Source organism: Tachysurus fulvidraco, chromosome 3 (genome assembly GCF_022655615.1).
Source record: "Tachysurus fulvidraco isolate hzauxx_2018 chromosome 3, HZAU_PFXX_2.0, whole genome shotgun sequence".
Taxonomy (NCBI): domain Eukaryota; kingdom Metazoa; phylum Chordata; class Actinopteri; order Siluriformes; family Bagridae; genus Tachysurus; species Tachysurus fulvidraco.
In genome coordinates, this window is record NC_062520.1 from 15,615,654 (window position 1) to 15,629,383 (window position 13,730).

At 38.8% G+C, this 13,730-nt stretch overlaps 1 protein-coding gene across 6 annotated transcripts in view; it reads left to right on the forward strand.

Annotated features, from left to right (window-relative positions):
• Positions 1 to 13,730, forward strand: part of map7d1a (MAP7 domain containing 1a) — a 36,605-nt gene that overhangs the window by 13,190 nt on the left and 9,685 nt on the right. The window contains exons 2-10 of one of the 6 annotated variants that reach the window (XM_027149553.2): positions 1,512 to 1,664; positions 6,361 to 6,429; positions 7,029 to 7,049; positions 8,765 to 8,928; positions 9,053 to 9,164; positions 10,776 to 10,880; positions 12,022 to 12,144; positions 13,343 to 13,485; positions 13,579 to 13,709. In XM_027149553.2, coding sequence (XP_027005354.2) covers positions 1,512 to 1,664; positions 6,361 to 6,429; positions 7,029 to 7,049; positions 8,765 to 8,928; positions 9,053 to 9,164; positions 10,776 to 10,880; positions 12,022 to 12,144; positions 13,343 to 13,485; positions 13,579 to 13,709 — 1,021 coding nt within the window. The remainder of the gene's footprint in view (positions 1 to 1,511; positions 1,665 to 6,360; positions 6,430 to 7,028; positions 7,050 to 8,764; positions 8,929 to 9,052; positions 9,165 to 10,775; positions 10,881 to 12,021; positions 12,145 to 13,342; positions 13,486 to 13,578; positions 13,710 to 13,730) is intronic. The other 5 variants (XM_027149555.2, XM_027149554.2, XM_027149557.2 and 2 more) reach the window with 5 other exon arrangements.

A 13,730-nucleotide genomic window follows, 5' to 3' on the forward strand; every position in this document is an offset into this window, starting at 1 on the left:
AGTGAGGGAACCTGAAATAATCTGACATTGAGACATGTTGAATATTTTCTCTGAATGTGGCCCATGTGAATGTATGTGTTTCAGAAACGACTATAAATTCACCATGAAACATAAAAAAAAAATCTTGAACTCTTTTTTTAGATCATTCAGGTCAGAGGATAATCTCTCTGGATAGACCACATCATGGTCTTATTATGAAAGTTTCACTGTAACTTTGCCAAAGGAGGTTGCAACAATTGCACTACAGGGTGCTTTGGCAGTTTTATTGGGTAATTTTATGGAAAATATTGTGAAGCAGTATTACTTACGTAGCATTGCTGGCCTTTTTTCTCTACAGTTTTTCTAAAATAAGTTATGTTGGAGAGTATTGTGGAGTTGAAACTGAAATCTAACGTGTGGAATGTGTGATGATGTTTAGCTGGATTATCTGAGAAAAGTAGGAAAATGACCTCATATTATACTAATATAATTAACGCCTACAATCATGAAACAATATATTCTCTCTCTCTCTCTCTCTCTCTCTCTCTCTCTCTCTCTCTCTCTCTCTCTCTCTCTCTCTCTCTAAATTAAATGCCCACACATCAAACAGACATTTCTTTTATCTAAAAATTAAAAACTCAACTTTATAAAACTCTCAAGCCTGAAACTTGATTAATGTGCCATATCTCCGAACAGTCCTTATTATTTACACATATTTAGTCATATAAAAGTTCAGTTTTTAACCTTGCAGCCACTAAACTCTTTAGCATTTCCTCAGAAGCTTGTGGAAGCAAAGCTATATTTTTTCCATGTTTTCCAAATGGATCAATCAAGGAATTCAGCAAACATATTTTCAGTCTATTTGTATATCTACCTTTAAGCCTTTTTCAGAAAAATCCTGTTCAAATCTCTGAAACCAGGAATAAAGAGAATTTAAAAAGAAAAATTAGTCTTGAACATTTTAAAAACAAATCTTAAAAATCTTTAACAAGCTCTACTCTCCACACCCAGTGCTGTACTCACGTAGACCACAAGTCTGTCTGTGTGTCTGTTGCCCTGTGATTACTCACGCAGAGATTTTGCGGTTTCTAATGTTGTAATAAAGGTTTTGCCAAATCTTCTTTCTTTCTTTCTTTCTTTCTTTCTTTCTTTCTTTCTTTCTTTCTTTCTTTCTTTCTTTCTTTCTTTCTTTCTTTCTTTCTTTCTTTCTTTCTTTCTTTCTTTCTACAGAGTTTATTAACAAACATCAAAATGGACAAATATGCAGCAATAGTCTCTTGTTGCGGGTACAAATGTGGATTCAAAATAAACTCTGTAGAAAGAAAGAAAGAAAGAAAGAAAGAAAGAAAGAAAGAAAGAAAGAAAGAAAGAATCCACATTTGTACCCGCAACAAGAGACTATTGCTGCATATTTGTCCATTTTGATGTTTGTTCATTCCTAGACAGACTGTCTGCCCCCTGTAACCGCTAATGACCATAAAACACCTTCATTATAAGGATGAGATACCACCTTTTTGTTCTATCTCTGTCAGATTCCCCCAAGTCTCAAGATGTGAAATCCAGTATAGCTAAATGCGAGGAGGCAACGACCACTTCAAAGAAGGAAACCGAACGTCGGACTGTCGCTACAAGACCAGACGTCATACCAAAGTCACCCGCAACACCCAGTCCCCAAAATAAAAAAGGTAAATGTGTGTTGTATATGTTTTAAAGCATCTTAATCCATTAAATATCTTGACACATTGACTTCTCACAGCTCTCACGATCCCTGTCTTAATCCTGAGCTTAGGCTTCTGTTTGTGTGGAGTTTCACACATTTTCACATGGTACAGCATCATTATGCAATAACCATCCTTGTAGCTGGATCAGTGAATGAATGATTAAGGACACGGCCACACAGGAAGTGTGATAAGTCTTGACTTAGTTCGCATAGATCTGCTCTCTATAGATCCTTTCTCCGTAACTGACTAGTTTTTGACCTTAGCTTCCGTTCAAGCATCCCAAAGTACGAGAAAGAAAATTTTAATTAAACCTACAACTTGCAGCCAGAATGTTTTTTAGTAAGAGACGGTTTTCAGACAGGAACTTTTTCCATGCACTAGCTGCAGTAAGTGTAGCCAAGTTCCACAGATAATGCTCCATTAATGTTGACACTTGATCTGTTCACTGAGGTGAATGGGGAAGGCTAATGCTAATCGACCTAGCCTGGCACCAGCTAACTCAGTCTTTAGGACAAGCAGTGAAAAGGACAAGCAGTGAAACCTGACTGGGCTTCACATTTCATTATTCTGTGCTGAAAGGATTTACCTCAAAACTGTTCTTCTGTCATGTCACTACGAGAGCATGGTTTGTTCAAAGCATGATATTGATGAGTTTGGGTTTTTCTCTCTTGTCGTTTTGTCTTGAAGTTCATCGATTAAAACTAACAGCTTGAGCACCAGAGTCCAAATATTTAAATATGTGTAAGAGGATTTTGTGACTCTATTCAGGTGTCAGTATCAGCACCAATGTGTTAGAATTCCATCTTTTTATTTAGCTGATCTTCTTACTCAAAATATAGTGGATGCTTTTAAACTATTTACTGTTATACATACCTGAAATCTGTATCTATACCTGACAGAGCTGTGTTATTGCAGCCAATTATAAACAAACTTAAAATTCTTTTATAGGTGGAAATCTATGCTTAAAATGCATATATAGTTAAATACTTGATTTCTGTTTTTAGGACATAGGGCAAGTTCAAGTCAGTGTATGTGAATTAATACAAAACAAACCTTATACGCAGTATACTTGAGTGCAAGTATGGGGTGTGTTTCAAAATATTACTGAATGAAAATTAGTAGCAAGGAACGTAAACATTACATGTCAAGAATAAAAATAATTCAATAAATCCCTCTTGATCGATAAGCACAGGTTCACTAAGGTGCAACATTAATATAGGAAAGATTAATAGCTGGTACAATGTGGCATGGATTTGATTGAATATTTTTACAGAACAGCAGCAATAAACAGCACAATACAAAAAATAATAACAATGAAAATAATAGACAAAAAAATTACTGACATGGATTTTCAGATATGTAAAGAGTAAGATACGTCTGCAGAGACGAACAACAAACTGAATGTAGTTTATTTCTGCTTAGCAGTAGCAGATCCTCAGTTGGTGTATAACCTCGCACACTATCACTGTTATTTAACCGAAGACAGCTTGCATATATTTATCCTCTCATGTCTAATTTGCCAAGCGATTAGATAAAGTGAAAGAAAACAGAACATTTAAAAGACACAGAAATGTGTTTACTTACTTAGTTGTTGTTGTCATCATACAAACCTGTTTATATCCATCATCCATCCATCCATCCATCCATCCATCCATCCATCCATCCATCCATCCATCCATCTAATTTTGTTTTATTATTTGTATATGGGTACCTTGTGTATAAATAGCTTTTTTTTTAATTTTTTTAGAAAAATTTTTAACTCATGTTAGTGCATTGTGTCTATTTTAAAATATAACGCATTTAAATGTGTACATGCTGTGAAATTGTTCTAAGAAAAAACATGATTAGTGACCTTGATACTGGAGCTGAAGGTGCCTGACAGTGTGTAGCGTGTCCTTATGGAGTGTCTAGTCAGCATCAGTGACAACATGCAGCTCTGCTCCTCTAATGCCAGGCTCACTCCTGCAACACTGAGCCAGTGCTGGTTGCTATGGTGACATTCTCCTTGCTAGTGCTAGGTGGCCTGGATATACCGGTGTTAATGGATTAAATATTCCTTCACCACTTAGAGTGCCATGTTCTAGCATTTGGCTGCCATTTCGTCTAGTAAATTGCATCTTGCAGGTTTAACAGTTCTCTACTAATGGCATCGACCAGACAGCTCAGGAAAGTACCCTATAATTATTTATAATCACATAATTGGCATCCTTTGCTGTGAGTGCTAATCTCCTGTCTTAGGCAACTCATGCACATTTACCTTGCAGAGAGAGCGTCTATTTCTCAGGTACGAATAAGGATGATAGCAGCGTGAACAGCAAGTCTGGGAGTTCATTAAAGTTGCATTTACGCAGGTGTCAAAAACACGCTTCTTGACATAATGCGAACAGTGAGAGAACAATGTGTTGAACACTCAGAAATTTATAACGTAGACCACACTATGTGTCAGCTAATCCTTATTTCATAAGGAAAGTCACCTCTACTCAATCACAAGCCGTGAGCATGTTCACATGATTTCTGAGAGATCTAAGGTGAACATGATAGAGCCCTTCTTGAGGTATATATATATATTATTCGTTACAGCACAGTGATTTTTTTTTCTTTGCAAATCCCAGCTTGCAAGAAAGTTTGTCTCAGAGTGCAGGGCCAGTCATAATACATGCAGAGGGAGCAGAGGGGTTTAAAGACTTTGCTCAAGAGCCCAACAGTGGCAGCTTGACTGTGATGGAGGCTTTGATCACAAACCTTACTTGGCTGTTCAGATACCACTGCCCTTTGGGGTTGAGCCGGTTCTGTAACTGAGGAAGAGAAGTGGAGGAGTCAGAAATGTCAGGTCGGATTTCACTGTTCAAATACGGTTTTCTTTTTTCTACCAAAAACCAAAAGCATTTAAATATTTATGGTCCTGTACTGTGCTCTGATGTTAGTTGCCGATCATATATTTACATACGAATATGTCACACAAACGGTTTGGTCAAATTGCCTTTTATTGGCATAGATAACATTTCCATTTACAGCATTTAGCAGCCACTCTTATCCAGAGTGACTTACATTTTTATTTCATTTTACACCTGAGCAGTTGAGGGTTAAGAGCCTTGCTCAGGGGCCATGCAGTCGTAGCTTGGTGGACCTGGGATTCGAACCAGTGACCTTCCGATCAGTATTCGAACACCATAACCATTGTACATATTGTACACTTGTTCCTAAGTTCCTTGTTCCTTAATGCTATACAGATTCTGCTTCTTTGCATTTGTCTTTTTTTTTTTTGGGTCAGTCTGCTTCTTTTTTCGGCTTGGACTGAGTGACTCATCATGATAAACGTAGTCTACTCATCAACTCTTGCAGCTCATGGGACTCTTCAGCTTTTTGCGTGCTATAAATAACAGCCAAAGTGGAGCACAGCCTGCAGTGCCTTAAAGAGTCTGGTGTTAATCATTTATTATAGTAAAGGCAACAATATGTTCCTTTCAGGTTTGTCTTTTAAAACGATGCGACTTGAAAGGATTATACAGTCATGTAGTATTGTGAAAACCAAAGCGGTTCTATTCTTTCTTTTTCTGGAATGGGAAAAAAAAAAGCTGTTTCTCCATGTGATGTCATCAGTATGGCAGGTGTCTGTCCTGTCTCTAAAATACCTACCATACCCAGCCTTGATTAGCTGACGGAGTCTTGAATGTGGGTCAAGCTCCTGTTTCTTTTAGACACGTCAAGCCTAATCTAACTGCTCTAGAATGAAATCAGATGAAAACAAGGTGTTTAGTGGTTCAACGAATATTTCAGCCAAGAAGGATCCTATTCTTTCCTGACCTTGAATCGAACCCAACAGTTAAGACATGCTTGGCATCTTGAAAATGCATCTTTAAGTTTTTGCACTTGGTGTGGAATTCAGACCATGTACACAAGATACTGTTTTGGACAATCAAGACTGACATGTGCATTCTTACTGAACCCTAAAGAATCTCCAACACGTGAGTCCTGTAAAACTACAACGACTGTAAAGTATATATCACTGAACTGTTCAGCTCTTGTCTAACAATTCCAGACAGTGCTTTTATGCAGAAAATAGACATTTAAATGGCTTCCAAAATGTCTTGATGGGAAAAATCCTAGAATCTTATTAGATAGTATCTTGATAGTGTAATATTTGTGCTGACCTGATATTAAAAGAACAAGAAATAAACTAACCATGGAATTTTTCTTTGGACCCAACTCCATCTTTAATGGTAGATTATTTAATTAAACTAAATAATGTAGAATAGCAAAAAACAAACAAACCCACTTTCCACTTTTGTTGTTTATTTTTTTGCATGTAAGACTTAATAATAATAAATAATAAATAATCATAAACCCGGTCCTGTTCTCATTCTTCATACTGTTTGCGTGTACTCTTTTTCCCTTCAACAAAACCATTGTCGTGGATTTTTTCCCCTACATCAACACGCCTCATCGTGTTTTATTCCTTCCTTATTGTATGTTAAGCTCCTCTGTGACAACGTGGTGTGAATGACGCAGCCCTAATAGTGAAGTCTGTCTCTGCTGCCAGCCCCTGTGCTGGTTTTCAGTGCTTTATAGCACTGCAGATGTGAGTCTGGACTCGTCTGCACAATACCTCCTCTCATCGCTTTCTCACTTCCTCTCTGTCACTCCCTCTGGTCTTCTCTAGATGCAGTGAAGCTAGAGGACAGGCAGAAACTGGCGAAGGAAAGGAGAGAAGAAAAGGCTAAGAATCTTGGTAAGTTAACTAGGTTTTCAAGAAGATGGTGCCTCCTACTGGCTGTGCTAGATGAGCCACGAAGTCCTGCTACATTTAAAAAATCATGGGAATGAATTCATGTTTCATTCTTTTTTTTTTGTCATTTACATTTAGCTGGTTCTGCTGGTTTCACTCAGCACTTCTAGTTTTCTCTAGGAAAGACTACAATGACTGTCTTTTCTCTGTATATATGACAATATCACTGAATCAGCAAGGCACTTTTTTTAATGTTTCATCCTCCATAACATTACACAAAAACAATTCCTTCTTGTATGAAACCTCCCAGTGTGTGTGTGTGTGTGTGTGTGTGTGTGTGTGTGTGTGTGTGTGTGTGTGTGTGTGTGTGTGCGTGCGCGTGCACGCGCGCACGCCTGTGTGTGTGTGTCCATATAGTGGAGATCAAAACTAGAGTATGATCTGTATGTATGTGCGTGTGCACGTGTGTGATTGTATTAGTGTATATGTATCTGTGTGCGTGTGCATGTGTGTGTGTGCTGTTGCACATGGCTGTACACATAGCAGCACTGCACTGCTTTGCATGATTGACAGATGCTCTTATCTTCTCTCTCACTCTCTAGAGCAGCTTGGCCAGTTTCAAGGTAAGTCCTTCCCTTAGTGTCTGTATTGGTGGTGGTTGTTAGTGTTTTGTCCACAATCAGAAGCCTGATCTACTTTTTCAAGTAGTCACCTGACTAACATTCTTTAATCTCAGACACTGTTATTTTCTCTGTTTCTCTTCTTTTCGGCAGAATCTAGAATTACTGCTCATTTGAATAGTGTGGAAATATGTTTTGCTATCATTACTAATAATTCATCTCTGGGCTAAGCGGCCTTTTCCTGGGTAAAAGGGGATTACCTTTCTTTATACTTGACCTATTGTTTTGGTTTATTTTGTTTAAGTATTATGTTCGGTTACAGGCTACGTGTTTTTATGCCATCTTTGTGTGTCCTTTAGAAACTAAGAAGAGATTAAAAGCAGCGTGTTTGAGACAGATGCAGAAATATGTATAAATATAGACATATAAATACATGTAGTATAAGAAACTTTTAGGAACAGAATCAGGAAGTACTGTGGTAGCCTAATGGTTAAGGCATTGGATTACCAATTGGAAGGTTGTGAGTTCAAAAAAGTTTTTGCAATCCCATATCTCATTCCCCCTCCCATCAGATTTGTACATACATTGTTGGCTGTCCAGGCTATGGTCACTTCAATGTGGATCTAAAGTTGTTGTTGTTGTCCTTTGGTTACTTCGTGTTTGGGTTCACCACAGTGGGTTGTCAGATTCACATATTTGATTTATGCTGGATGTCCTTCATGAAACAATCCTCACATTTTATTTGGGCTTGGGCCCAGCAATGAGAGTTAACCCCTCATTGGCTGGATTGGTTCCCTGGACTGGGAGTCGGACTCGAGACACCCCAGAGAGAGCGTGGGATCCTGTCGCTTTGGTATTTTTTTTGCGAGCTCATGTAGGCTGAATGCGATGCAACAGGCCATATTTGTGGATTGAGTTTAACAGTTGTCTGATTGTAGAAATAAGCAAGCTGCTCAGTACATTTTCTCTCTTTAGTGTTCTTTGTGTGTATTTGGATTATCTAATGATTTATGCTAGCGTTTAGAGGTACAGACTTTACATCTGACACAGGTGAGTAAATGCTATTAAAACATACGTAGCTGTCAGAAAGAAGGTAGTCGAGTCTTGGTAAAGCAAGTAAAACTCACAAAATTGTTTATTAGCTTGATTTAAATGTTTAGCAAAGAGGTAGGTCTTTAGTCTTTAGTTGAAAACAGACAGTGACTCAGATGCTCAGACAGCCAGAGGAAGTTCATTCCTCCATGTAGTTGCCAAGACAAAGAAGAGCATTGATGCAGATTTTTCTTGTAGTCAAGCCATCCTAGAGGTGTGTAGAAGGAGGGAGAGTGGTGTAGAGAAGGGTGTGATGGTAAGTGAGGGCTGGGCTGTGTGAAGGCAAGCATCAGTGTGTTAAATCTGACGCAGGCAGCAACAGGAAGTCAGAGGAGGGATTGTGGTGGTGGGTTTCAATGATCAGATGATACAGAAGGGAAGACCTGGCTGTAGAGCTCTGTGTTAGTCCAATCGACATGACGAGGGAGTTAACAAGTATGAAATCAGCAGATCTTCCTGATGTTTTAAAGCAGCACATTAGGAAGAGATTACATTCTAAAATACATGAAACCCTGACCGCTTAAGTACAAGTTTTAACTCCGGTAGTTCTCCAGTAACAGAACTGTCTGTGTTTTCTAACCGTGAGAAACACACGCTGTGTGTCTCTTCCATGTCTTCCTGCGAAGCTGCTAAGAAGTCGGAGTGGCTGGAGAAGGAGGAGCGAGCAAGGCATTTACGGGACCAGCAGTTACAGGAGCGCAGGAGAAAGCTGGAGGATCAGAGGCTGAAAGCTGAAAAACGCAGAGCTGCTCTGGAGGAGAGACAGAAACAGAAGCTGAAGAAGAACAAGGTGAGGGCTGCTCTGCCGAGATCCTGTAGAAATCCTAAAATTCTGAAACATCTCCAGGACTCGATGTATAGATTTTTATATGTGCAAGGTTAGTGAGTTTTTAAATGTTTGTTTTTGTGCATAGGAGCGCTATGAAGCTGCCATCCAGAGGTCTACTAAGAAGACTTGGGCTGAGATTCGCCAGCAGAGATGGTCATGGGCTGGAGGTCTGAGTGCCAGCTCCAGCCAGAGTCAGAGTGAGTTTCATAGAGCCACAGCTAAAGATGAGAGGGAAAAAAAAATCAAAAGTGCAGAAACAAACAAAATGGAACAACTCCAACAGAAGGAGTTTTATCCATGTCACTGTTTGAGGTTCAGCTATGAGCTCAGGAGCTTCTGATTTAATTAGCTCTATGGTCTGCTTCACTACTTTGTTATGCCTGCATCATCTAAGCATGGCTTGAGAATCTGCCTCAAGATTTCTTTCATATTTTAAGTATGATAAATATGATTCAAGACCAACCACAAGGACACATACACAACACTGCTGTGACCTATTTGTTACTGTTAATAAACATTAGGCACAGTTCTACAGTTGAGCTGAGGGGGTTAAGGGTCCTGCTAACGAGCCCAACCGTGTCATCTCTGCAGTGCTAGGACTTTAACAAATAATTTTACTCTCAGTAGCTTTAACCACTGAGCCACTGTTTCAATATAGCACAAATACCCATTAGGGTATTTTGTTTCCTTCCCCAGTCCAAATAGATGTGTTGGATCTCTGAAGTATCTGTTTTGTGTGAGTGTGTATGTGATGGGCTAACACCTCCCTCCAAGGTGTCCTCTGCTTTGTTCCCTGGGAGAGACTTTGGGCTCCCCACAATCTTGTGTAGGATAAGCGGTGCAGAAGGTGGATGGGTGAATGGATGAGTTAATGGGTGGATGGATGGTTGGGTGGGTGGATGGAGGAATGGTTGGATAAATGGGTGAATGGATGGGTTAATGTATGGATGGGTTAATGTATGGATGGATGGATGATGGGTGGATGGATGGATGATGGGTGGATGGATGGGTTAATTGATGGGTGGGTGGATTGATTGCTGTCAACTGTGGTTCTTGCATGGATGAGTTAGGCCACTCCCTCCCCGGAGAACCTCGGAAGGAAATGTTTCTGATTAAGTGCAGGAAGAGAAGAAAGCATGGGCTTATTCCTAGTTACACCACTATCAGTGGGCACTCCAATGGAATTGTGACTAATGTTCTGTAATTTGTAACTAAATCAAAAACTAACAAAACCAAAAACTTTAAGCTACAAAAAAGTCAGCTTCATAACATACTAACCTGTGAGTCTCATGCTGTTTTTATCGGTTAATTTCAGGTATTTCAGAGATTTTTCCTTTAAACTGTTAGCTGTTTTGCTTGTATTAAGTTGCTGTCATCTCTGCTTAGGTAAGTTGATCAGTAATAATGTCCTGCGGCGCAAACAGGGATTATGCTAAATCACTGCAGTGGACCTTGGTATTGCATACTGATGCTCTTTATGTCCTTCATCACTGTTTACTCTAAGGACATAATTCTCACTAATAAAAGAATTTGAACATGTGCCCCACCCACCACCCCCTTACATTATAAGGCTTATCAGATCAGACTTTATTTCTTTCTTCCGTGTATTTCACATTTCTGATTGTGTATACTCTGTTTCGAAAGAGAGTTCAGATTTGAAATCCTCTAATAGACTTTCTAAACCTGTTATAATTTGAGTAAGACGTTTGATAATGTTTGTTCAAGGGCACGCTATAGCTGATGTCCAGCACTTCCAGCTTTTGCAGTGTCCATCAATGTGTGTGTTCGGTATGCTCTGGGTTTTACAGGCCGATGCTCAGTTTCTGCAGTCAACCTTCCCAAACACGTGGACTCTGTTCTAAACAAGCGTCTCTCCAAATCCTCCGCCACCCTCTGGAACTCTCCCAGTAGAAGTAAGACAACCGCCTGCCTGGACTCGGTCTCTTCCCCTCATCGTCTCTGGCTCCTCCCCTTACATTTTATGATTTCTATTTCCTCATTATTATTATTTATTTATGTCCAATTATCTACCTCTTCCTGGCAATCACAGAATCATCCTCCCTGCCCAACCTGTGCACATGATGTGGGTTTTCAGTTTCATAAATCCTGACATACATTCATACACTAATAGGAATGTATGGATTTTGATACCCTGTCTCTTCATGTTCTGTTCATGTTCCTGCACGTTCCTACCAAGGACGTCACATTGGGCTTTTATTTTCTTAACGGTTCCTTTTTTGGTGGTGGCTGCTTCTGTTTCTCTTTCTTTCCTTTATGCATCGTTGGTCCAGATTTCATAAATGAGCCTGTGTTAAAGTGTTCTTGTGCTCCAGATCCAGCCATGAAGTCACTGACAGAATGGTTTGTTTGCCTGAATATTTGTTCCAATATGTTTATAACAGGAATTTGTTCATTTTTGAAAACTGGTCATTGGAGAAAGCAACTCATTCATCTGTTGGGAATTTCACTCTTAGGAAAAAAAAACCTGCTTTGTAAAAGATTTAGAAATGTAGAACTATTAAATATCCAAACCCTGTTTTTTCGAAGAGTGTACTCAGCATGGCTGTATTGAATTTGTTTTTCTAAGTTAATGAAAAGTGTTTTTAACGTAAAGATAAGTTTTCACTCGCATACTCATTCACACAGTACTCTACGAAATGTCTAAACATTATTATTTTTTTTCAACGTTTGAAGATCATTTAAAAAATTTATGTTTTATATGTCATTCAAGAAGGGAAAATATTAGATAATCGAGCTCTTTTCAGATTAAACCTTAATTAAAGCTGTCTGGGATGATCTACAGAAACAAGATTCCAGACTCTTGGGGAATCTTGGAAATTTTGGGGACAGAAAAGTAGCACAGCTAGTTCTCCTGACTGATCAAGAGACCTTATGTAATTTTAATGTGATTGGTGGTCTTGCAACATATTCATTCCATTTAATTGTTTAGACTGTTCTTCAGAGATCACATACGCACACATACACAACTTTTCATTATCATACCGTGTCTCACAGTAGGTAAATATGTGTGTTAAGCTTTTTGCCTTCCTTCAGCCCGTAGACTGGAGTTAAGTGCTTGGGAGAGCAGCATTGTGGACCGGCTCATGACGCCCACCCTGTCCTTCTTGGCACGAAGTCGTAGTGCTGTCAGCGTGCATAGCAGTGGCAAAGATCCTCGTGAGTAATGAACTGATAGTTTAGCTTTTGACTCATGTTCCCTGTCCTAAAGCATTTTTGTAATAAATTATTCTAAATAGTTTTTACATTTTTACTTGTAGTTGAATGTGTTCGGTGTTGATTGACATTTTTGTTTTCTAAATATTTTTTTTTACATTTCTTAAGGAGGAAATAAGCTTTCCTTTGGTCTAAAAATACAGAATACTTGTAACAGTAGGGACTCTGAGATAGTTAGGATTCATCTGTGTGAGGTTTATTCACATCAATACACAGAATCTCATGGTTAGCATAAAACAACATGGTTATTCTGCACAAAATGAGAAAAAACAGGTAGTCTGCAAGGTGTTGTAGTGATCCAAATGGTTTAATGTGTCTTTACATGATGAGAAAAGGAGTAGGTGTGATTGAAGAACTGCTCAGTATGTGGTGACCTCCACTGGCAAGGAGAAGTATCACTGGAAGTTGCTGTTGTATGACCGCATGTTCACTGAAAACCTTTTAAACAGGGTTTAGAATAAATAAAGTCATTTCATCTACTTTATTAAATCTATACATGACTAAATGGTGTACGAAAGGTGCCATATATACCACACCAGACTGACCCATGCATATTTATTGAGGGTTGAAGAACTACCAATAGGTCAATAACCTAACACTTTTTGGTTTGCCTTATTTATAATCTCATGAGAAAACATCTGTTTAAACTTTGAAGGATTATTATTGTAAGCTGGACCCAAGAAAACTTTTATTACAAGTAAATCTGAAACATCTTTTGTAGAGTTGTCATGTTCTACAAAATTCATTTATTATTATTATTATTTTTTGTTTTATTGCATGTTTTATTAAAACCTGTATTTGGCATGAAAAAAGCCATTGAAACTTGTATGACAGTAACAATCATATCAAATAAATACAAACAAACAAACAAACAAACAAACGTACAATTATTAAAAAGACAGACAACTGCACCTGCTTTTACTCAGTATCAGGCTTTGGGTTATCGATAGTTTTGAATGAATGTTGAATTTCTGATGAAACAAGTACCTTCCAACATAAAACTTTCGATTGACAGCATTTAGATTTCTTTGTTCTCATTGAATAATTTTAAAATAAAATGTTTTGTGTGCAGAGTGCAGAAGAAGTCACAATGTTTAAATGCATGTGTGTAAAAGTAAATGTCCAACTTCCTACTCCACAGAGTCCCATCTGTGCCCTCGGTCTGCCTCGGCGAGTCCACTCGCATTGTGCGCTCACCGGCCGCATCGATGCTCTGATCGCTGGAGGGTCACCACCAGCACCCCCGACATCACCCAGCGCTCACGCAGACGCGACTCCACACCTGTATGCTCCAAACCTAGCTCCATGGCTTCTGTAATACAATGTCTATATTCTTTAGGCTGATTTCTCTTCTTTAATTCTGGTGTCTCTTGACAGATTGATAAGAATAAGAAAGAGAAGAAGGACAAAGAGCGTGAGAACAAAAAGGAGAAGAGCGCCATCACTAAAGAGAAGGTGCTGAAGAAGAGACAGTCATTACCATCAATGCCAGCCAGATGTGAGCCTAGGTAAAGCACTGATTGTTATGT